The 24542-nt window shown below is 40.6% G+C and overlaps 1 protein-coding gene across 1 annotated transcript in view; it reads left to right on the top strand.

Moving 5' to 3' along the window:
* cacna1ba (calcium voltage-gated channel subunit alpha1 Ba) overlaps positions 1–24542 on the top strand; it is a 292202-nt gene that overhangs the window by 85861 nt on the left and 181799 nt on the right. Inside the window, exons 10-18 of the mRNA XM_087849000.1 lie at positions 1926–2009; positions 11880–12086; positions 14262–14374; positions 14540–14652; positions 14732–14863; positions 18418–18490; positions 18573–18690; positions 18854–18921; positions 21205–21311. Coding sequence (XP_087705126.1) covers positions 1926–2009; positions 11880–12086; positions 14262–14374; positions 14540–14652; positions 14732–14863; positions 18418–18490; positions 18573–18690; positions 18854–18921; positions 21205–21311 — 1015 coding nt within the window. The remainder of the gene's footprint in view (positions 1–1925; positions 2010–11879; positions 12087–14261; positions 14375–14539; positions 14653–14731; positions 14864–18417; positions 18491–18572; positions 18691–18853; positions 18922–21204; positions 21312–24542) is intronic.

The raw sequence follows: 24542 nt of genomic DNA, 5'->3' as shown, positions 1-24542 counted from the left end.
TATGAAAACAGACCTGTTCCTTATAATCTGGTGTGCCTTATGGTCCGAATAATACGGTAAATCACTCATGATCAAACCAGTGTTCCTCTCCGGGTATGGACACCCTTGCCATTGAAAAAATGGCAGCCTGCCTGAAGGTGCAGATACATGGTAGATTCCTGATCTGGTGACGTACATCTTCTGTGTACGTCACCAGATCAGGAATCACCGTGTTCCATCCACTTACCCAGAGGTTGTTTTGTTCTCCTAAGATCTAGATAATGTTTATTGTCATATAGACAGTCTGAAGCAGAAAAAGACAATGCTATTCACCAGACCCTATAACACAGGGGAAACTACACCTAGTCTGTATGGTTTTCCTAAGATACTTAAAAAGGCATAACTGTTTAAGAACTGTTAAAGGTATACTGTCAGTTCTGTCACCCCAAAAGTTCTGGATTTGGTCCTCAACCCAGAGGGCTCCAAAACACCACATTCCTGAACACAGGAATGGAGAATGTGGGAAACACCATTATGGAGGGAGATGAAACAATTGCCTCTTAGGATGTTATGTCTCTTTTCACTTTGCCTTCCAGTTGCTGAAGCAGTGCACATAGTTTCTAAGAAATTACAGGATTGTGAAGGGTGCGCTTCAGAACAGGAACACCCTCAACACCAACCAAATATGTCTGCTCTTGGAACTAAGTTTTAAGTTTACATATTTCACATGCAAGGGACAGACAGAGAGAAACATGGATCCACCATCAGCTTCCCAATTTCACCTGGCTAACTTAACAGTAAAAGTACTGTAAATGAACTAATGGCTCTGTAGTTCTCCATTTTCTCCATATTCATTAGTTCAGTTATAGTACTGTGAAAAAGTCTTGAGCCACGCCTCAGTTCTTTATATATTGCTTCAAAAGACGCTCTTGTGGTCTAGAGGAATAGTTCTCCTTTCTAAAGCTCTTTTATACGTTTTTTTTCTTTGGACATTGGCTTCTTTCACTCAGACCAGTCCTTGTACCTGATCATTTTCAGACTTTCAAAAATTGTAAATTTTAATATTGTTGCTGATAGTTTTATATATAAATCCAATCAGTACTGAAAATTATTGTCAATGCCTGAAAAGTCAAGCATCAGAAAAAGAGTTAAGATTTGCTATTGACAAACATCATTCATAAATGTGGTTATCCCAGCTGGGCATTTGTCAAAGTCGGGAACATGCATAAAGAATGATCCAGGCAATCTAGGACAGAAGGACCATTGCTCCTAAAGTAAACACTATTGGTAAGTTTTTATTTGCGAGGAGTATTGGAGCAGGTCAGACACAATTTTTTCAAAATAGAGTATTCTTTGGGCTTTCAACCCTCTATGCCAAAAGTGGTCCACCCCAAGGATTGGCTCCACTGGTATACACAACTGCCAAGACAATTGGTGTGAATTATACCATGGAGAAACAAAAAAAAATAAAAATTGACTAAGCAGATGGCACAGCACAGAAGAGCAACACTTATGGTGCCTATTTACACCTACAGGCAAGTGGCCATTTGTTTAGTGATCAGTGCAATATACTGGATAGGGAGGAAGTAGGCCCATTACAGGACTATATATAAGGACTATATAGAAATTATTTTTTGTGCAAACCCTTTTGCATTTAATATTATTATGGCTTGTGCTGGATGAAACATTTTTCCCCATTGAAAATGCCGTCTCCAGACAAACAGAATCAACTTTGATTTCCTCCTTTGAATTATTGAGTTCTGTCAAGGCAGAACAGCTGAAAAACTGAATATTGCGTGGCATGTGGCAGAGTGCGGAAATCCCCCAAAACAAAACCAGAAGAATATTAATATATTATTAATAATATAATATTAAAGTATATGAGCTGCTTTCTGACTTAGTTCATATTCCTTTTTTATTTTTGTGTTTCCTTGATGTATTTGCAGTGCTAAAACGGACCAGGAAGAGTAAGAATGATCTCATCAATGCAGAGGAAGGGGAGGACCACTTTACTGACATCTCATCTGTTGGTGAGGACAGTGCCTTAGATTTGTGATGGTTCTGTATGTTAAACACACAACATAGCGATTGTCCCCACTGCAAACATTTACATCAGTTAATTGTAACATTAAAACCACTGACAGGTTATGTGATTAATTTTGATTATTTGTTAAACTGCAATATCGTGCTGGAAGACCTAGGGTCTAGGCTTCATATGGCTGTTGCTTTGAAATGTTGGACTTTGTAGGACTTGGTCCCCTCCATAATTGTACCAGCAGGGACATGTTTAGCCACATGGTGTCCTTAAACTGCTTGCTCTCTGGCTGGTGTCCAAAAATGAAGTGGGCTTCATAGATAATTGGGAAATATCCAGCGAAACACTGGACTTTTTTGGGAGAAATTGTGTCCATCCAACTTTACATGGAGCAGCTCTCACTTCTAGAATTCTAGACGAATTTATCAAACACCCCAAAAATGTGACTGTCCAAAGTTTGAGTTTACATTTTACATGCCTCTCTGAAGTTTCGCTCCTCCCCTCTCCTCCAATATCTCATTCCCATAGAGACTGATACTTTTCTTATACTATCAAAAGCCAAATCAAAGAAGAGCAAAAATCAATTTAAGTTTACAAATATGATACCTTCATATTTATCTCTTTATCTTTCAATATAAAGTTCATTCACACAGCTGTTGTTTTGAAATGACACTACAGCTTTGTGAATAAAATAGAATTGAACTGAACTTTGCTGCCTGTAATTGTTTCAGACAGTTTTGCTGTCATGTTCAGGAAACCCTTTTGCTGTAGGCAGCAGTGCCTTCCAGCAGCAGGACAATACTCCCCATCACACAGCACAAACTGCATAGCAAGAGCCAGTGCCTTACTTAGTTGGCCTCCACACTTCTCAGATGATCTCGGGGACGCACCACAGCAAGCCTAATTTTGAGACCCACTGAACCCATAAGGCTAACATATCAGACACTAAAGGAGATAACAATAGACCCTTTCCTTAATAAGTCAGAGATGCTTTGGTAATAAAAAGGGTATCAACCCAAAATTAATTTTAATATTGTTGCTGATAGTTTTATCTATAAACCCAATCAGTACTGAAAACCATTGTCAAGACCTGCAAAATCAAGCATCAGTCAAGCTTGCTTATACTGTCTTAAATCAATACTATGTAATGGCTACTTGAAAAGGAGTTAAGATTTGCTATTGACAAACATTATTCAGGAGATGTTGTCATTTTAATTCTGTTAAGCTGATCGCAGAAAAACAGAAAGTGAAATAAGAAAATCATAAGTAGAGGATGAAAAAGATTATACTGTTTATCAGGGCTTTCTGTGTCTTTAAAGGGTCTTAAATCTCCATCCATTCATTCACTTCCGCTTATCCTTTTTTAGGGTCGCAGGGGGTGCTAGAGTCTATCCCAGCTGTCATAGGGCGAGAGGTGGGGTACACCCTGGACAGGTCGCCAGTCACAGGGACACACAGGGACAGACAACCAGTCGTACCTATGGGCAATTTAGATTTTTCAATTAACCTATCCCCACAAAGTGCATGTCTTTGGACTGTGGGAGGAAGCCGGAATACCCGGGGAGAACGCAAACACGGGGAGAACATGCAAACTCCACACAGAAAGACCCTGGCCTGATGGTGGAATTGAACTCAGGACCTTCTTGAGGCAACAGTGCTAACCATGCTGCCCGGGTCTTAAATCTATTACAGGTCTTAAATGCTTTAACTCAAGCCACTGTAGTATCTGGTGCTGCTGTTTTAGCTTAATTTGCACATGTAGATTATGCACTTTGACTGCTTAAAGACTGTGTTTGGTCCAGGGCGGAAAACATACTCTCTGTAAAGGTGTTGATAAGAAGCGGACCGAAACACAGGTCTCTTCAGACAGAAAACGGTGAATTTATCTACAGTGAAAAACAATAGGGAAAATACATACAAGTCCTGGAACTGGACTTGTATATATGTATATCTCACTCCCCAAGGTGGTGATCTTCAAAATCCCCACACAGTGCTCGCGTCCGTGAACATTGGAATGGCATATATCCAAACTCATATCCAATCTGTCACTCTGCTCCCGTTTCCTAGTAAAGATAAACACAATAAGTCAGCTAGGCAATGTGTCTTCAAAGCAAGGTTTTTCAAAAGCAAGTCCATGGCTGTACTGACGAGGTAAACTGAAGGATCAAGTGTCAACTGGACCTCAGCCACACTGTTAAATAAGACGCTCCTGATGCCGGTAATCAGCAGCAGCTGGCGGCGGCTGACAAGCAGCAGGTGTGGCTGCCTCCAGCATGAGAACACTTCTGGGTCAAAGGATCACCCGGCGCCCAATACTTCCGGGAGCGTGAGCATCAACATAAAAGCACATTACAGGGAGATAGAACAACAAAATACTACACACGACAACAGAATATGCTTAACTAGACCATTGGGCAGGGTGACCCGCAAGGATCGCCAGCCCGGGGTAAACCTAAAACACATGGGCCCCCAGACCCAGGCCCATGACAGTCAAATTCAGAAGGCTATACACTAAAGTAGGAGAGCACCAAACTCTATCCTGATATATACATAATTTGAAACATTACCCTTAATTTTAATTGACAATAATTTATATCAAAAATTAAATCAGACCAAATAGGAGTCAATTTAGGCCTGGCAGGCTATTGGGCTTTTCATAAAAGTAGCATGTTTATGAAAAGAGGTCAGAAGGTCACCCCGGGGGGCGGCAGCACAAAAGTTGACAGTTCGGCTGTTCTGGGGGCCGGCCATGTGAAAAGTGGCGACGGAGCTGGACCAGACGGTGGCGTGGAGGCCACAGGCGACGGAGCTGGACCAGACGGTGGCGTCTTGGACTCTCCAGTGGAGACGAGGAGGGGCTGGCCGGGCTGACCAGAGCCGCCAGCGGAGACGAGGAGCGGCTGGAGAGGTTCCCCTGAACCCCCAGCGGAGACGAGGAGCGGCTGGAGAGGTTCCCCTGAACCCCCAGCGAGAACAGATGCAGAGCCAGCAGGTGCGGAGACTTCTGGCTGAGGGGACACTAACTGTAGCTGCACAGGGCGCGCAGTTGGCTTGGGATGCAACGGCTGGGGCTGTGCAGGGCAAACAGTCTGTCCAAAGTTTGTCAATACCACGCAGTCCTCAGATGGCGGAGAAAGCTCACAAAGGCTTCCAGCTGAGGTTGGCAGTGTCTGAATGGGTTGCTGAGCTATTAACTGGGCTGGTGACTGAGCTAACAACTGAACTAGAGACTGAGCTGGTGACAAAACAGGGAACTGGGCTAATGACTGCGCTATGGACAGAAGTGCAAGTTGTAGTGGTGGTTGCAGTGATGGTGGATCAGCAGGTAGTTGAACTTGTGACTGAGCAGGTGTCTGACTCTTGGCTGCTCTCCTCCGGGGAACAGGAACAGTTGCTAGGCCTGGCCGAACACCAGCCATCCCCACCCGAGGAACAGATATGGTGCAGGGACGAGCTGGGCTCTGGCTGCCTTTATCCTGGGGGCCGGTGTAGGTGCAGGAGCTAGCTGGACCTCTGCCGCTCCCACCCGAGGAACTGAGACAGGTGCAGGAGTTGGCAGGGTCACAGCTGACCTCACCCGGGGAACCGGAACAGGCGCAGGCAACGGTTGGGTGTCCATCAACCCCACCCGAGGAACAGGTATGGGTGCCGGGATGAACGGAGCCTCTGCCAGGCTGGGGACAGAAGCAGGGACCAGCTGGACCTCAGCCACCCTCACCCGAGGAACTGATACGGGTGCAAGGGAAAGCTGGGCCCGTGCTGCCCTGGGAACAGGTACTGGAGTTTGAGAGCTGACCTCAGGAGCAGTAACAGACACTGGGAAAACCAAGTTAGTGGAGCCAAACACAGTTTCAGCAAACAGAGACTTATGGCGGGCTGGTTTTAGCAACTCTGCTGTACTAAAGTTATCCATGTCATAATTAGCAGCCTTTAAAGGTTGGAAGACACACAGTTCATTTTCCAGGAGGTCCCCTCCGGTTTCAGCAGGAACAGGAACCTCTGGACTGTTTGTTTTAATATTTAGTTCACAGGTATGGAACTCAAAAATAGTCTTTTGCTTTTCTAAGGTGAGTTTATCAATCTGTGTGTTAATTACTGCTGACCTGGGAGGAGCAAAGGAAAAACAGTCATTCTCAAACATGGGTGTGAGGGCAGGTAATGCAGGCTCTGGATTAACTGACCCAGAATAACTAGACACCAAGTTAACGGCCTCTGGCATGATTCACACAGAGGTTACAGTGTCAGAATTATTTAATTCAGCCTGAACAGCAGTCTCTTGGGGGACAAAGAACTCCGTCTCATGCTTAATAGGTGCAGAGATGAACTTAGAAATGTTATGAGGCTTGCAAACAGTCATTTTCAAACTTACTATTCCTCTCCGATGAGTTACAGACATGAAAAACTGCGGACTCAGGAACAGAATATTGTCCAATTCGGTCAGGCTCAGAAGTGGCTTGGAAGAAACAGTCAGACTCACTCACCACTGGAGTTTGCTCAGTAACTTTAGAGTGGCTACGGCGTGAACGTAGTTTTTCCCTGGGAATTGTGCTGTGAGTTGCTGGGGCTGTAGACGCAGGCACCTCTAAGACGTCAGCTGACTGAGCCGATTACGGGCCGAGCTGCGTCGAAGAGACAGGGAGCTTGTGCAGCTCCGAGCGTGGAAGTCCCAGGAAGAGCGCAAAGGACTGCAGCGGAGATAGGCTGCTTGTTGGAGGCACGAAATCTCTCCTCGGCTGCCGAGTAACCCTCTTCTTTGTGCGGGACGTGGACGGCGATTGGGGAGGTGAACTGGAAGTTGAGAAGGCCGGAGGAATTGTGGCAGGCGATAGGCTGAATCCTCCAACTCTTATCACCGGTGGACGAGGTGGAGAAAAGGCAGTAGTGTTTGCAGTTTGGAGGCTGCGCGACCCACCTACAACCAGTCGAGTCCCATAAAAGGCAGACTCGCGCTCCCGGGCGTGCCGAGCCTCCTGCCTTCTCCTCTCGTTAGGAAAGGCGGAATCTGCACGCTGCCGATTCCATAGGGAGTTTGCTGGGTCCATGACTGGTCGTGTCGTACTGTCATAAACTGGCTGCGTGGAGGCAGATGAGGACCTAAACGCAAAACTCACGGAGACAAAAAGCTGAACTCAAAATCACTGCTTTATTGCAGGCTTCACAAAGAAACAGAACTAAACTGGGAATGCTAACTGAGGACCGAGGGAACACAGAAAGGCACACAGGTTCGGGGAGGAGACAGTCACGACACTGAACTGAGGGAGACATGCACATAAATACACAGACGCTGTGTCCCATTTCAGGGTCTGCACGCTTGAAGTACGCATTTTAAGTGCGGTTACGTCACCGCCACGCGACGACGGCTGTCCCAATTCGAAGTGTACTTCAAATGCATACTCCAAATGCGCCGTTGATTTCCCCAAATATCAAGCGTGGTCCGGTGCACGCTTCGTGGTCCCATATATCCCACAATTCATAGCGCGGCGGTGGGTGTGGATAATTTTTCCGCAAAATACGGCAGAAGGGAGCGGCCGAAAAGTGAACTGTCAAAAGTAAGTACTGAATATGACCTCACTTATTCATGTGCGAATGTTTAATAATGAAGAACATTAAAACATTGCTGTTGGCCACATGTCGGCAAAGTTATGTGACACTAGTGATGTTTGTACTTTCAGCATTAACTTGGTTTTAAAGCCTCTACTTCTAAATATACATATAGTCGACCTTAATCTTACAGAGAATCTGATGATTTTATGGATAATTAATGTCAGTCATATATCCACAAACACAACAAGCTGAAAGTCAGTGATATAGATTATATATATATATTAGGGGTGCAACGATACTCGTATCGATATTGAACCGTTCGATACAGTGCTTTCGGTTCGGTACGCATATGTATCGAACAATACAACATTTTTAATTTATTTTATCAACTTTCCTTCTGACGATGCTGTCTGTGTTGAGCGTTCAGTGGATCTGCGCTCGACAGTGCAGCCTAGGCGGAGTAGTCGAACACAGATTCACTGAGTGCAGGGCAAGCTAGCGAGACAGAAGCTAGGCTAGTTGCAACATGGCAAATTGAACCTCCCCCACCCTCATTCAGATCTGGCGTTTGGAACTATTTTGGTTTTCATGTGACTTATGACCCTGAAGGTAAGCACTCATGGACAAAAGTAAAACAGTATGTTGGATGTACCAGCAATGCTCAATTGGTGGGAACTAGTGTGTTAGCGCAGTTAGCTCGTTAATGTGTTGACGTCTTCCAGCCCCACTCATGAGGCGATCCGCGGTAGCTCGTTAACGGAGATTTGCCGTGTTGTGACGTTAACGTCATTCCAGATTTACGCTGACAGCACTAGTGGGAACACAACGAATATGACTGCACATTTACTCCGACATCATTCTAGTGCAAAGACAAGTGGAAGCAGACAAAAACAAGCACGCATGCTACAAACTTTACCCAAGTCATTTAGACAGCCGTTAGCACATGATTCTCCTTATGGGGACCTGATATGTTTAATATGCTGCTGAGAATATAGCCCAGAAGAAGCGTATAGTATAGCTTTTATTTTGGAAAGAGACATTTCTCCATAATAAACTCTCTTTTCCAAAGATGAGTGATTCCTCAATCAGATACAGGGCTCGCAAAATTGCTAGCCCGACATCCTGGGGCTTTTTTCCAGTCGGGCTACCAAAATCTATCTCTGCCCTGCCCGTCGGGCTATCGTAGGAAGGAAAAATATATGTCAATGCTTTTGCATTCTTTCGGAAATGTAGCTGGGTAATTATGTCATTGGCATCGGCCACTGTCAATATGTGACATACTGAAATCGCGTTTGAATTTGCGCTTGTTTTTTGCTTTCACTTTGCAATCGCATGAACTGTGTATAGAGAGCGACAGCACTGATTGGTGAGTGATGATAATTTGCGCACCAATTCCTCTGACATATCAATCGTTAGCTTACTATGCAAACATGACAAGTGAAATCTCCCGCAGCTTAAACATGTGAGAGGTTGATCGCGCAGAGAATCGCTGAGCGTTATGTGAGTGCGTGTGTAAAAGCAGCAGGATATATATTTTAGTTCTGCTGAGCCAAATAAGACAGGTCAGGGTGAAGAAGTGACAAAACGGAAAAGTTATGACAAATCAGACTATAAGGCAAAAAGAAAGTGCAGCTTTATGGTTTCATGGACAAAAGAATTTCTGTGGCTGCAATATGACGAGCTAAATAACCAGGGCTGCACATAAGTGGTCCGCAGGTGCGCATTCGCTGTCAAAATAAAAAGGTGCACAAGATAAGAAGTTGCAACGCGTGTTTGCGTACATAAGATTTTCAGGAGGTGGACAGACATTTGTTTAGAACTCTTAAAGATGTCGAAGAAGCTCCTTTAAACAATTACTGTGATGTTCCTCCACCTCCAAAGAAATGTCAGAAGGAGTCCGAACCACAAAAGAAACACGTATTCTCGGAAAAGTGGTTGCAGGAGGTGAGCTGGCTTCAAACAAATGATGAATGCACAGAGATGTGGTGCAGAATGTGCCGTGAAAATTTAATAAATGACAAATTAATAAAAAGGCATGAACATTTTTTTTTGTATCGAAAAAATATCGAACCGTGACACCAAAGTATCGAACCGAACCGAACCGTGAATTTTGTGTATCGTTGCACCCCTAATATATATATATATATATATATATATATATATATATATCATAATAATCTGGCAATACTATAATATTGGCCATATTATATTTACATTACCATAGTGAGATGACTTTAGTCTCATGAACAACATTAACTAATTATTATTTACTAGCTAATCTTAAATGACTGTTCAGTACAGAAATGAAGCCCTTGAATCATGTTTTATGGTCCTGTGGTCTCAGCCTCAGATACTCAACTAATCAAAGTGATGTCATGACAAAAATGATTGACCAACAAAACAATTTTCTCCTTCATTTCTGTCAAACAAAGCTGTATGTAACGTGTCTCGTGGTTAGTATCATGATTGCTAGGCAACCTGAACAGCGCGACGAAGCATATACCGTCCCATTTCACAAGCCTATCACTTCCGCACTTCTCGTACTTATAGTACGCACCGTACGTAGTACGCGTAGTGCGCGTACTTCAAGCTTGCAGACCCTGAAATGGGACACAGCCAGAGGGTTAACGAGGGAAGTGGGAGCACACGGGGAACACAGCTGACACAGATAATCATAACGAGACACGGCAGGAGTAACACAACACTGATGGGAGACTGTCAAAGTAAAACAGGAAGTACACAGAGGTGCAGACAGGAGGAGAGAGAGAGACAGGAGAGCATAGGCATAGCGGGCTGGGGAAACATGGAATAAAACACAAGGAGGGGAGACGAGGGCTCACAGATACAGAGGGGCACACACGGAGTAAAAGTCACAAGGGGAAATCAAATAAGGAACAACTTAACAGAGCAACCCAGGAACCATGGCCTTAATAAAGAACAAAATACAAAAATACATGAAAACTAAGAATACTGGGCCAACATGGCCTAGGATCATGACAGGTCGGGTTTAAAATAGAACAGGAAATGATTATCCCACTAGTCTTCCTGTGCCAGTAATAAAATTATAATGGAACCATTTTTCTCCTTTCCTTTTTTGTCCAGTCCCACTTGACATTTGGGCTTAATTTAAGTTACTGAAAGTTTAATATAGTAGAGGCTAAATAGGAACAAGAAAGAATGAAAAAAAAAAACCAGAAGAAAACCATGAATCAATATATGAACATTACCTGATGCTGCTGAAAGTTACAGAGGTTTTATTAGAGACAGAGCTAAGCGCTTTGCAATTTGGCATAATTTGTAAAAAATTTAAATTTCTTTGGTATTGAACAGCATAAATCATGCTTTCTCGTTGGAGGTCATTTTTGAACAAACAAGAAACAGTGGCCGACAGCACTGTGCACAACAGTAAATTGGTGCGTAATAAGCCTGGAAGCACAATAAGTAAGTGAATAATGCAGAAAATAAAATTTTTTGATGGTAAATTGGCCTCTGAGTACACTGAGAGTGAGAGCGGTGGAGGAAGTAAAAGCAAAAGTAAGAGGGAATTCATGACAATGTTTATCAAACGTAAATCGTAGTTTTGATCTTCTTTTGCTACTTAGTAAAATTTGGTTGGAGAGTGACAAAACCTGCAACTCCTCCATGCCCGGTAAACCAGGTTATGCTCTTTGTGTTTGCGTCTTTTTGTAGAATCCGTTTACCTGCTCTCATTTGCGGTTTTAGTTGTTTGGGGGTAAAAACTAGAATTAGTTTTGTAAGCTTTAACCTGAGATTCTAATGTTTCTGCCAAAATACATTTATATTTAAAAATCAATTCAGGATTTAATCAATCAATATCACATTGTTCAAACTAAAATCGATTTTTTTAAACCCACCACTAGTGCGTACTAAAAGTTACATATTATTGGGTTTCAGTTTGTTTTTTGGGATGTTTCTTAAATTAAAGAAATAAGACTGGATGATCTTTGAGAGGTGCCATTCAAAACAAACACTGGTCAAAAATAATACAATGCTTCCTAACAGCTGATTTGATGTTGTTAACCTTGGGCTAAATGTAAAAGCAGACCTCCTTAGCTGTCTGGGCCAAATAAAGTAAAGATGAGGATAAATATAATGAGAACCATCTTAGAGAAGTGCCAGGAATACTAAGCCAATTCTGTAATCTGTCAGTAAGAATGATCAGTCTTCCCTTAATTTACTTTAAGATCCATGGCTCTAGCTGATTATAATCAAACATATCTTGATTTGGAAGGAGCACCTCATTTTTAGACTTGGTAACTTTATTGCAATTTTGTATGTTTTGCTCCAACTGCTCCCCCAGGGTCGCCATATGCTCGGGCAAGTGTGAAGAGCAAGAATGAGAGTTCATCTTACTTCAGGAGGAAAGAGAAGAGGATTCGCTTCACCATCCGGCGTCTGGTTAAATCCCAGAGCTTCTACTGGACAGTGTTATGTCTGGTTGGCCTAAATACACTGTGTGTAGCTATAGTACACTATGACCAGCCTGAGTGGCTTACCTATGCACTATGTAAGTATTCAACAGTTCTATACATTTTAAATAATTTTCTTATAATCCTGTATGTTTTCATGGACCTGTACGTTTTCAAAATCAATTTTAACTATAGTTACTAGTTGCTTAATGTTAAATGTATTTTAACCATTACTTGATATAAAAAAAATTCTCCTATCAGTGCATGGATGGCTTTATTATTTTATTTTGGCGATACAGCTTGAAACATGATAGTTGTCAAATTTGATTTCAAGTGATTCTCTACTCATTGTAGAGATGGAGCGCTTTTTAGCCAGTTAAACCACGAAGAGCATTATCAACAGTTGTAGCAGTATTTACATGAAAGTAACTGCAAGTGTGCCATTCAAAATGAAAACATAAATACTCATGCCACTCTTTACCACCTAAAGTAGATAGCTTACACCTGTTGGTTCCATCTTACCAGTAATGTTATAACAAATCAATATTACAGTTGTGGTCAGATGTTTACATTCATTCGTTATGGGAATGAATGTCATGGTAATGAATGTCATGGTAATGAATGTCATGGTAATTTTGAGCCTTCAGTGATTTCTTTTAACTCTTAGTTCTTTCGCCTGGATGGAATTGTTGTACAACATACACATTTAATGACTTTAAAAAGCAAGAATTGGGTGCACAAGCTGGAATTTGGTTTAATTTTTTTTTTTTTTAAATCCACAGAATATGAAACATATACATATAGGCTCAATATGTGCACACACTCACAAGTTTGTAATAAGTGGTACTAAAGGTTGAACAATGTCTTTTAACTTGACACAGTAAACATCTATTAAATTGCCATTAATGATCATGATTGACAACAACCAGTATGTCTTTGATAGCATAAAAAGGATTTGTTTTAACTTGATTTTGCACTAATTGGACCTTTACTAAGAATAATGGGAAAGTCCAAGGAATTAAGTGAAGAAATATGGTATCTAACCAGATTCCCTACTCTGGGTGGCTTTGCCTTGGCCTCTAGAATCCTGAAGTAGTTTTTTGACCAAGATATGTCCTTCAATGTACATAATAAACAATTATGTAGGACTGCTTTCTTCTTCAATATCTCTAAAATTAGAAACATCCTGTCTCATAGTGATGCTGAAAACCCAGTTCATGAATTTCTTACTTCTAGACTGGACTACTGTGATTTGTTACTACCAGGATGTCCTAAAAACTCCCTGAGAAGCCTTCAGTAACAAGAGTGCTGACAGGGACTAGAAAGAGAGAGCATATTTCTCCTCTGTTGGCTTCTCTTCATTGGTTCTCTGTTAAATCCAGAATAAAATTTAAAATTCTTCTCCTCACATAGAAGGTACTGTATAATCAGGCGCCAGCAGGTCTTAAAGACCTTATACAGTAGTACTGTATCACCTCAACTGAGCACTTTGCTCTCAGTGTGCGGGCTTACTTGTAGTTCCTAGGATATTTAAAGGGAGACGTAGAGGCACAGTCTTCAGCTTTCAGGCCCCTGTTCTGTGGAATCAGAGTATTAAAGTGTATAGAGGGCAAAAAGCATGAGCAAATTTCAACAGATTGCTGCATAACTAATAACACTAGGTCACACTGCTGTTTCTTCTCAAAATGTGCCATTTTGTTACATTATGTTTTAGGCTATATCATCTTGTTTTATGTAAAAGGAAAAGGGATGAAAATAATATAATTCACCCTAACATTAAGCACTCCAAATGAAGTGCATAAAAAAAATAAAGAAATATTTATTAAATTTTCAAATGTACAACTATATTTTGACTTTTTTCTTACATTTGTGTAGTTGACTTATTATGTTAATGTCCAAAAATAACATATTACAGCCAGCTGCAACTAAGATTGTTGGTGCCATATTTGGATGCTGGTGGAGGTTTGAGGCTTTAAAGATCATGTTGCTCATCATCCTTCCATTCACTTGAAGCATTCCATTAGAATTATAGTACCAGCTTTATTATGATCCTGGTGAGATCATCTTTCTTGCATACAAAATTGCTGTTGCCTGTATCTGCTTTTTTTTTTTTACTAGTACTCTAATTCCTGTAGTTCTGTGCTGCAGCAACACATGTGTAAACACACATGACTCAAACAGCGTTTTGTAATACACAAATAGTCTCTTTCTGTGTCTTATTCACTGTGGGCATAGCTGCTATAGAATCAGCTATATCTATTTCTTCTGGACAGACCTTGCGGAGTTTGTATTTTTGGGCCTGTTCCTGGTGGAGATGTCCATGAAAATGTATGGTCTTGGACCCCAGAACTACTTTCACTCCTCTTTCAACTGTTTTGACTTCGGGGTGAGTTGCCCACTTCAGTTGACTGTTTCGTCAATTTGTTGTGCATTTTGAGAACATTTATAGGCAAACTAGCATGATTCAGAACTAGTTCTCTAGAAAAGAAATGTAGCGAATTATTGAAGAAAGAAATTCAAACGGTTTTGATTTATCAAACTGTGTTCACAGGTGATCATTGGCAGTATTTTTGAGGTGGTCTGGGCAGCCATGAAGCCCGGGGCTTCATTTGGAATCAGTGTCCTGCGAGCACTGAGGCTGCTCCGGATCTTCAAAGTCACCAAGTGAGTAAATGGAAATATTTGTCTGTGTTCTGTAAAACCGGATTACACAATGGATTCATACTGGTGTGTCTTTGTGTAGGTACTGGAACTCATTAAGGAACCTTGTGGTATCCCTACTCAACTCCATGAAGTCCATTATTAGCCTGCTGTTTTTGCTCTTCCTCTTCATCGTGGTCTTTGCTCTGCTGGGTATGCAGCTCTTTGGTGGCCAGTGAGTAGATTTTTTTCTGCTGATTTATTAATTATTTATTGTGATGCAGCTAATGACAAGACTCTTGGCAGGATTTACTAAGCAGGAAAAATTTGCTGGAGCAGCATTTCAGTAAGGCAATGATGGAGCACATTACTGTACTAAATTCAGTAATTAGACCAGTGGTTCCCAAACTTTTTTGGCTAGGCCCCCCTTTGTTTTACAAGAAAAATGTTTGTGCCCCCCTCCCCCCCTTCTCGCGCGTACACGCGTGCATGCACAAACACTCATATATATATATTCAAATAATTAAAAAAAAAACTTCCTTTACCTGTTACTACCACACACCCAATCCGATTATTGGTACTTCCTGGCTTGTGTGGGACTAGGTAACAAAAGCTCAGCACGGCCCCTAGCATCCTGGAGCATTTCCGTTGTGTCTTGGAGTTTGTACGTGCTCCGGAGTTTGTACGTGTTTTACGAGTGTGTACGTGCTTTGTCTCTAGGGGCCACTGTAAATATACTTTTATTTATTCACTCCACATAAAATGTAATAAATAAATTATAAAATACAGAAACCAACTATTTACATTTCATATATTTCAACTTTTAACTACTTAAATTTTCAGCTTTTTCCTTTTAAACAAATTTAAAGTGAAACAACACAAAACACTGCAAACCACAACACAATAAAATATAAATTAAAATATGGAAAAAAAGGGGGGAAAAACAACGCCCAGATCTTTAATTAAGGGAAAGGTTGCCATTTAGAAATATTAATATCACACTCAACTGACTGCGTTTTATCTTCCCATTGCACTGATGGGTGGACAGTTCTTAGGTGCCTGTGCATGTTGTTTGTGGAGCCGGCTCTATATGATATCCTTTTCTTGTAGACTCTACACTCTACCTTTTTTTTTGTCAATAAGATTGAAATGGTTCCAGACTTTGCTTCTTTTCTTGGTGTCACTCATTTTCTTTACTGTACCTTTCCAATGTGACGGCGTTGTCTCTTGTTGCTCCCGGCTCTCTTTCTTTCCCTCTCCCTCCTGCTCTTGTTGTGTGCTACTGCTGTTGCGAGTGTAACTACCGCCCAGCCCCCTCAGCTCAGTGCTGTGCAGAGGGGGGAGGGGCGCAAACGCAAGGCTCTGTTTGCCGTCTCTGCTCAGCGCAAACACAAGGGTGACTTGCAGCATGAAGCAAAAAAAAGTGAAAGAGAGGGCAGGAGAAAAAAAAAACATACCGGGGGGGGCGGGCCCCACAATTTTTCTGAATTGTAGACAATTATAATTATGTCATTACCATTACTTACGCTACAAAGGTCCTTCAGTGGAGGAAGATAAAAAGAAAAAAACATAAAACATGTCTTTCTGAGCATTGGCACTACAATCAACTGATTTAGGTTGGTGTGCAGGCGGAGGACAATGGTGAAGCAATACAGAGATACAAGGATTGAGAAATGGAGATGTGAATATTACATATATTTTGGTTGCACAAAAGGATAACTGACGGCAAAGTGGAAACAATGATTAAAAAAAAAACCACATTATACTGCTAACAGAACTTTGGCTCTTTGCAAGCCTCTGAACAAACAGCATGTTAACGCAATGCTAGCCAAGAACCCTGCATGATTATCTTTTGCCTACATTGGGTTTGAAGCAGGGCCGTGCAGAGAGGTTTAAAGGGGCAGGTGCTCAAAGTTAAAAAGGGGCACATTGAACCAGGCTGAATAACAACAACCCACATTCATCAAGAATCTAATATGGGAAGGGCAGGGCTGTGTTGATCTGAGACTGTAGACATTAAAAAGTCCATAGGAGAGATGGTAGCTGATTAAACAAGTGTCATGAGATAATAACAAAATGCAAAGATTGGTGACAGCGCTTGGAACCATAAAGCAACAAAAAACTGTGAGAAATAATTTAGGCTCTGCCTGTGAATCACTCTTTGCTTCTCTTCTTCCTTCCATCCCATCTTTTCATATATCACTCTCCACTTGCTGTCTATCTGAGAACAAGGCACAACTTGCTATTGCAATAAACTATAATCTAATTATCCACACCTAACAACTCTTGCACTTAATCTATAATAAAATGATGACAGAAAAATGTTATAGCACTGCCTTTAGTAGCCTCACACAGCTCCTACTGTTTCCTCCTCATGTCCTTACCAGCCATGTCTGGACAATGTTATATCATGAGTAATATTTTTTTTTTAAATCCATCTAAATAAAACACACACATGCACACACACACAGTGACATTTTAGACCTTCTTCAGAATACTGTATATACTATGGGCATCACGGTGCTGATCCAGAATCCTTACATTATTATTTATTACTAGAGCTGCAATAATAAAGCAATGAGGAGGGGGAAGTAATAAATATGAAATAATGTATTTATGATGATTCCATTTGTTTCACTATCCACTCTGTGCAGGGCAAAGCTTATTAAACTGTAGAGATAAAATCATTTTACTGCTGTAAAATCCAAATTTTGTCTTATTTAAAATATAAATCTAATATAATCTGCTTCTTAATGTATGTTCTTTAAAATACAGCGTGTGTTTTTTAATATACTATAATTATAATAATGCATAATTATGTGGACATGCATATTAGATCGTTTTTTAGTGAAATATAATCCCTCCAGAAAGGCAGGAAAAGCCCGGAAACTTACTTTAAAACTAAATATGTTCCCTAAAACGGTGGACAGAGCTACAGACCCATGACAGCCAGGTAGCCAGCAGCTATGACCAGCACTACATGTGCAGTTAATAAAAGGACAGGTAATGTTTGTCGCGCTGTTGCACACACAGCACGCTCGTTTGTTTCAGTTCGTCAGTTGCAACAAGACAACTTACCAACGTGTACATAATAAGCTAATACTCCTGTGTGCTATACACTACAGTGTACGCTGTACACCTACTTACTGGTTTTGTCGCATCGGTCTGTGTCTCTGAGTTAACTTGTGTTTCTCCTACAGCTCCGGACCGCAAAAAATGCGCGTGCTCTTTGTGAGCTCGTTCCCAGCTCGTAACCAGCGCGTTCTGCCGTCAAGGGCGATCAATGTTAAATGTGATCATGTGACTGATGCAAGCCAGATCCTTTTATTTAGCAAAACTGTGATTAATAGTTAAATATTATTGTTGAGGGGCACAGACAGGACTCCGCACGCCCACACACATTAAAAAAAAAATAATAATATTTTTTTTAAAAAGTTGCCTCAACAAAAGGGCACTTTGGGCACCCATCAGGAAAGGGGCGGGTGCTCAAGCCCCTCTAGCCCCCCCTCTGCAGGTGCCTGGTTTGAAGTAATTAGGTCCCAACTGACAGACACCACTACAAGCCTCTTAAATTTGAGAAGGAAAAATAGTCAGTGATCAACCACGAGGTCTTACAGCCTCAGATGACTCAAATTTAATGATAAACATATATATTTGGAATAATTTACAGGAGTGTAATTGAGAGGACAATAAGTTGCTCAATACAGCAGGAGGTGGAGGATGAGTGAGAGGTATAGTGCTGAGGCTTTGTAGACTGATCACAGTCAGAAACTATTCATCTCCCTGCAGGTTTAATTTTGAAGACGAAACACCGACAACCAATTTTGACACATTCCCAGCAGCCATTCTCACCGTCTTCCAGGTAAAGATCAATTAAGTCATGTTATATTTTTTTATACTACCACTGAACTGGACCCCTAAAGCAGTCTCTGTCTCCCCTGCAGATCCTAACTGGAGAGGACTGGAACGCAGTCATGTACCATGGGATTGAATCCCAAGGGGGTGTGCATGGGGGAATGTTCTCTTCCATTTATTTCATTGTACTTACTCTCTTTGGAAATTGTATCCTGCCTCATATATCAAGATAGATTCCCTTTGTTGACACCAGGCAGCTTTATAGCCCTGCCAAAGTTTTTATTATTGATTTGAAGATTAGCTGGACCTGTAAATACTGATTCTGTGTTTATCAATCCTTTGGTGTTTTCCTGAGAACATAAATAACCAGACACCCTCCTCAATGTGTTCTTGGCCATTGCTGTTGATAATCTTGCAAATGCCCAGGAGCTCACTAAGGTACGATATATTGTTATATATTTCATTAAATTCTTCACCCTTAGTAAAATCTTCCATGGCCTTTTACTTCATTTTTTCTTAATCCTCTGAATCATCCTCAGTCTTAACTTTAACTAAAGGTAGTCAGATTTTTTTTAATCTATTTTTATGCCTGTTTTCTCTAAATAAAGGGCCATGGTGTGATGACTTAGAGCAGGGGTGTCAAACTCAAATACACAGTGGGCCAAAATTCAAAACTGGAACAAAGTCGCGGGCTAACGTTAATATTTATTGAAATATATTTATTCCTCCAGATATAAGAATGAATCTTTTCTTATGGACTCAAACACGTTTTGCTGAAAAATGGAATATGGAACAAGCAAAGCTTAATACTAAACAATATATATATATTAGCTGTATAATACCAGTAGGCCAGCTCTAATAGTAATTTGGTATGGCTTCGCGGGCCAAATGTAATTAGGCTGCGGGCCAAATTTGGCCCGCGGGCCAGAGTTTGACACCTATGACTTAGAGGGTTAAGACACAGCACTGACAAGATTATGATGTAATCATTATGAATGAGTAGGTTGATGGACATCCTTAGATGAAGGATCGAGTTCTTTAGATAACTGGAAGGTGTAGAAGAACTCTTGCAATCTTCTTTACTTAGCCCTCAGGGACATTCCATGTCAACTGGCCAAATGCTTATAACGCTGACTATCTTGGATTTCTCAGAAAAAGTCCCCTGCTAATGCTATAACACCTGGTGTAATACAAAAGCCAATTTTTGTGTTATGCCATTATTAGTTCATAAAATATTTTTAAATGAAGTTCTAGGCAATTTCAAGCCTTTTCTGAAGGAAAATTGTATCACAAAAACAAAAGAATAAGAAATATTGCTAGATAGTGTAATCAGAGTAGAACCAAATTTGGTCATTTCTGGATGGTATTCTAATTAATTTAGTTAATGTGCATATTTTTTATTTTCATTTCAAATGATAATTTTTTGATAATCTTCACAGTTATCATTTTCTATTAAACCATATTCACTAAAATGTTATGGTTCTAAGTTATCCTATTAGATATATAATATACTAATGATACTTCTGAAAACTTAGCTTCATATATCAAATACTTTTCAACATATGTATTTAAACAAAGGTCGGTTGACCCACTTTCATTTTTTCACACATAATGTGAAATAGTTAATGTTATAGTATTCTAGTTATAACTGAGAAAATAATTTTGTTAAATATATGCATATCTTGCTTCTAAATTTTAACCAGAGTTTTTAGAATCTTCCGGGGCTGCGCTTGTCAAAATGGTAGCCATTTAAAGCAGATCTTGAAAATGAAACACATGCATATATTTAGCTAACTTGAGTAGTAATTGAGTAGAAATTTAGAATTTAGTTCTATTTTGGTTGCAATATTTACTTTTAGTTTTGTTTTGTGGTATAGCTTGTGATATTTGCTCATGAAATAAAGATTTCTTTTATGAAATAAAGAATTTTTTTCATTTTTTGTGACAAAAAAAAAAATATTATTCTATATTATAAAATTATTCTGTTTTTTTATCATCATTCCTAATGCTTTTGATGTAAAACAAACAAACACAATTCTGATTTTAACTAAGGTCTAAACCTATGCTATATTTAGAAGAAAGGCAAGATAGATATTTTTAATTATTAAAAGGGAAAGGTTTCAGTTTGAATGATCTATTTGTCCCTGATTGCCAGGACTTCACAATTTAATATTACAAAAAATGATATATTCTGATTGTTGGGGGTTAGAGTTAGAATTAGGGTGAAGGCTGGTGTCATCAATAGGTGGCTTAGACCTCAGAGGTTTAATTAAGGGTGTTTTCACACTGTTGGTGTTTAGTCCATTTAGATCAAACTTGTCCTTTTATCTCTTTGTGCCATGTGTTTGATTTTTGTCTGTGTGAAAGAAAACCAGATCACATGTAAAAGGTGAGGAAAAGTGATTTGGAACAGACTAAAGATACTATTGATGTCAAAATGCCCTAAGATGGCAAGCTCAGGATTTGACAAAGGAAAAAGAACCTCGTAATCTTCAGTGATTTTACCCTTATAATATATCCATATTCTGAATGCTCCTGCTAGACTTAAAATTTTTTTGTTCTTTAATAGTGGACTTTCTATCAACAATGGTCACAGCAAAATAAATATATTATAAAGGACTTCTCAGTGCATTGAGCGACTTGTTATTTATTATAGTCCTGAAATAAACACATAAACAAGTTAAAATATGTGTCCATGTATGTTTTTTTCTATACCTATAGGATGAAGAGGAGCAAGAGGAGGCTATTAATAAGAAACTTGCCCTCCAGAAGGCCAAGGAGGTAAAGGAAGTCAGCCCCATGTCAGCCGCTAACATTTCCATCACAGCGTAAGTCTTCTTCCTTTAATGTTTGTCCTGACTTGATAAACTGCATCGTAGTGACTCCCAAGAATTGTGGGTGGTTTTTCTTTAGCTACATTAAGGACCACTTCACAAGTATGCAGTCTAAATCCTTCCAGCCTGTGTCAATATTCAACACACAGAATACATTTTTGCATTTTTGATGTTCATATTAAATCTTTGTCCACAAAATATCATTACAAATATAGAAAAAAAGCAGAAATATGTAACAGCTTAGCACAAAACAACTCACCTAGAATGGTTCTCTGAGACTGCAGACCAAAGCCAATGCTCAACTCTTCTGTGAAATAACGAACACAATCTTCACAAATATCAGAATAGTATTTCCAAAGCTATTAGATCTGTGCAGGTTGGATACTAGCACTCCCTAGTGTTCAGCTGTTGCAAAATCACTTTGATTGGCTGTGACACATGTTCAGAAAACATCATTTTGTGAGGCTTGATGAGACAATCATCCCTGCCTATTGATAAATACTGGGAAATACATTTGTGACTAAAAAAAATGTAATGTTTGTCAAAACAAAAACGTCAAATCCAGTGTGGCAGAAAAATTTTAACTTTAAACTTTGCTTTATCCAACAAATCAAATCATGCATATGGTTCAGAATGTGTTAATTGTTTATTCGTATTTATATGTAAACAGTTCACAGAGGTTACATGGTCATTATCTGGAACACAAAACATCCTTGACTACTGTTTGTTAATTCAAATTAGACTTTCTCAATATGTTTGTTATCTATGCTAGCGCTTACATCTTGTGGAGATTTACCCACTTGAGGAATGGTCATCTGAAATATATGTACGTGGATGTTTTATATCTAAAACTTTTTATCCGAAAATGATTTTCTTTAAGACATCGTTTTAGAAAGTATTAGCGTGGATTGACCATTGTCAAGGCTAATGGGCTGGTAGACTTTAGCACTGGGCTCGGGAGATCACAGTTCAGTAAGACAAGAAAAGGGAAATGGTCCAGGAACAAAGTGAATCAACACATCCAAAATTTACAGTTCACACTCCCTTTCAACTGAGGGTTAAGCGCACCACACCAGGGAAGGAAATCCAGGGGCCTGTGCACAGGAAACAGACAGTCAAAATCCGAGCAAAAACAGTAGCAGGAGCCAGGGTTTCAGCTAACCGATTAGCCCAATTACCAAACAAAGAGTTATCCTCATCCACTACCTTAAGTAGTGGATTCTTGATAAACATGTGGGTGATTAGAGCAGGTGTGCCTGGCCAGAGTTGGGAACCCGTAAAAAGAGGAGAGAGGGGAAACACAAGGGAGAGCTAGACAAAAAACAAAACCTTGATGTGCAAGCCAAGGAAGACTCACAGTGTAGAATATGACAGTTGCCCTTCTTCCAGTCCCACGTAGTACAGGACAGTAGACCGGCACTGGGATTCTATTGCGATTGGTAAGACGTTTATTTTGCTCCATGGTCCTTAGCAGGATAGCATAGGTAGCCTTCCAGTGGCAGTGCCAACTGCATAGATTATGCCATATGACAAGCTCACCTTCTATGGCATGTCATGACATCATGGGCATACTCTACCAAGCCAGGGGGGAGCTCCAAATGTTGGTACGTTGTGCTTGTCTGTTAGTCTGAGGATGAAACGCAGAAGGCAGGCCAACCTTGGCTCAGAGAGCAGAGCAGAATTCACCTTAGACTGAAATCAAAGCGAGCACATAGAGGCGACCAGGACGACTGTTGCCATGGTCTGGTTTTGTTTGCTGGGCTGATTCAATTTACCAGATAGGGGATCCAATCATTCAGAAAGCACGGACCATGGTTGATTTGTCAGGGGTTTTGTCAAAAGTGGAGAATTGCCAGGAAAGTGGTCTGATGTTTTGTGAGGAATGTCAGTAAGTTATGGTGAAGTTAAACTGAGTGGAAAACAGAGCCCACCTGACTTGCTCAGTATTAAGCCTTTACGCTGTCTGGAGGTATGCAAGGTTCATGTGGTCAGTCCACATGATGAATGTATGTCCTGACCCTTTCAACCAGCACCTCCATTCCTCTAGGGCAAATTTGCTTGCCAGCAGTTCTTGATATCTAACATTATAATTCTGTTTAGCTGGGAAGAGAGAACAAGAGAAAAAGGCACAGGGACGCTTTTTACCTTCTTTGTTTTGCAATAGGACAGCTTCCACACAGCAGTAGAACACATCCACCTCCACAATGAACTGTTGCGTGAGGTCAGGTTGAGACAAGATGGGGACAGATATGATGCGTTGCTTGAGAAGATCAAAGGCACATTGAGCCAATGGTGACCACTGGAACAGAAGATTGGGAGAGGCAAGTTGCATTAGTGGGAGGACTTGCTTACTGAAGTCACGGATGAACCAAAGAAAAACCAAAGCAACACAACTGCTTGTGATTCTTATTGATAGGCCAATCAATTACAGCTTATACTTAATGGGGCCTGGTTTGAGGTCACCCCCACTTACATTGTGGAGAAACATTGTCAACATGAAACAAAGCTTTTTTCAGCACCCCATTTTATCCAATTAAAGGGATGCAAAGGGATGCCAAATGCTATCATTTTCCTGTAAAGCAAATTTACTTACAGGTATAAATAAAGTAACCTTGAATCCTTGGTCATCCCTGGTTACATAATCATAATGATTACGTAACCAGGGATGACCAAGGACCAGAGGAGTAAGAAGGGCTTCAAACACAAAGAAGCTCACATCTTCAGTGTGGTTGCCAGAGAGAGTGAGTGAGACAGTCTGAGTCTTGTGTGATATCAGGGACAGGGAGGTCCTTTTCCATCAAGGGCCATGACTTAAAATACTTTACAGAGGGACATTATTGGGACATTGTTACTGCGGGGGAGAATAAGAGCCAGGAGCATTCTGGGAAAGTTAAATTTTCACCTGTGTTTGCGGACATGGTCATCAATTTTTACACATTGCAATGAGTAAATCCAACAAGAAAGACAGTTGTTTGGCAGCTAGTTCATGTTTCAAATAATCATTTAAACTGTGCTCCATGGAGGGCCTTCTACTATCAGCCCACTTCTTTAGTCAACATCGAAAAGTCTGTTGAGAAGTCAGGCACACTTAAATTTCCTTGATGAGCAGCCAACATCGGGTTTAGACTCAAGTTACATTCCGAAATTTAGGAATGAAATCTTCAAAAGAAAGAATGGGGCTTGCTTTTAGCACAGCCTGTGCCCATTTTAGCACCTGGTCTTAAA

This window comes from Neolamprologus brichardi, chromosome 12, assembly GCF_056152115.1.
Source record: "Neolamprologus brichardi isolate AB-2024 chromosome 12, ASM5615211v1, whole genome shotgun sequence".
NCBI lineage: Eukaryota > Metazoa > Chordata > Actinopteri > Cichliformes > Cichlidae > Neolamprologus > Neolamprologus brichardi.
The sequence above is the reverse complement of the archived record's forward strand: the minus strand, read 5'-3'. Positions and strand labels throughout refer to the sequence as shown.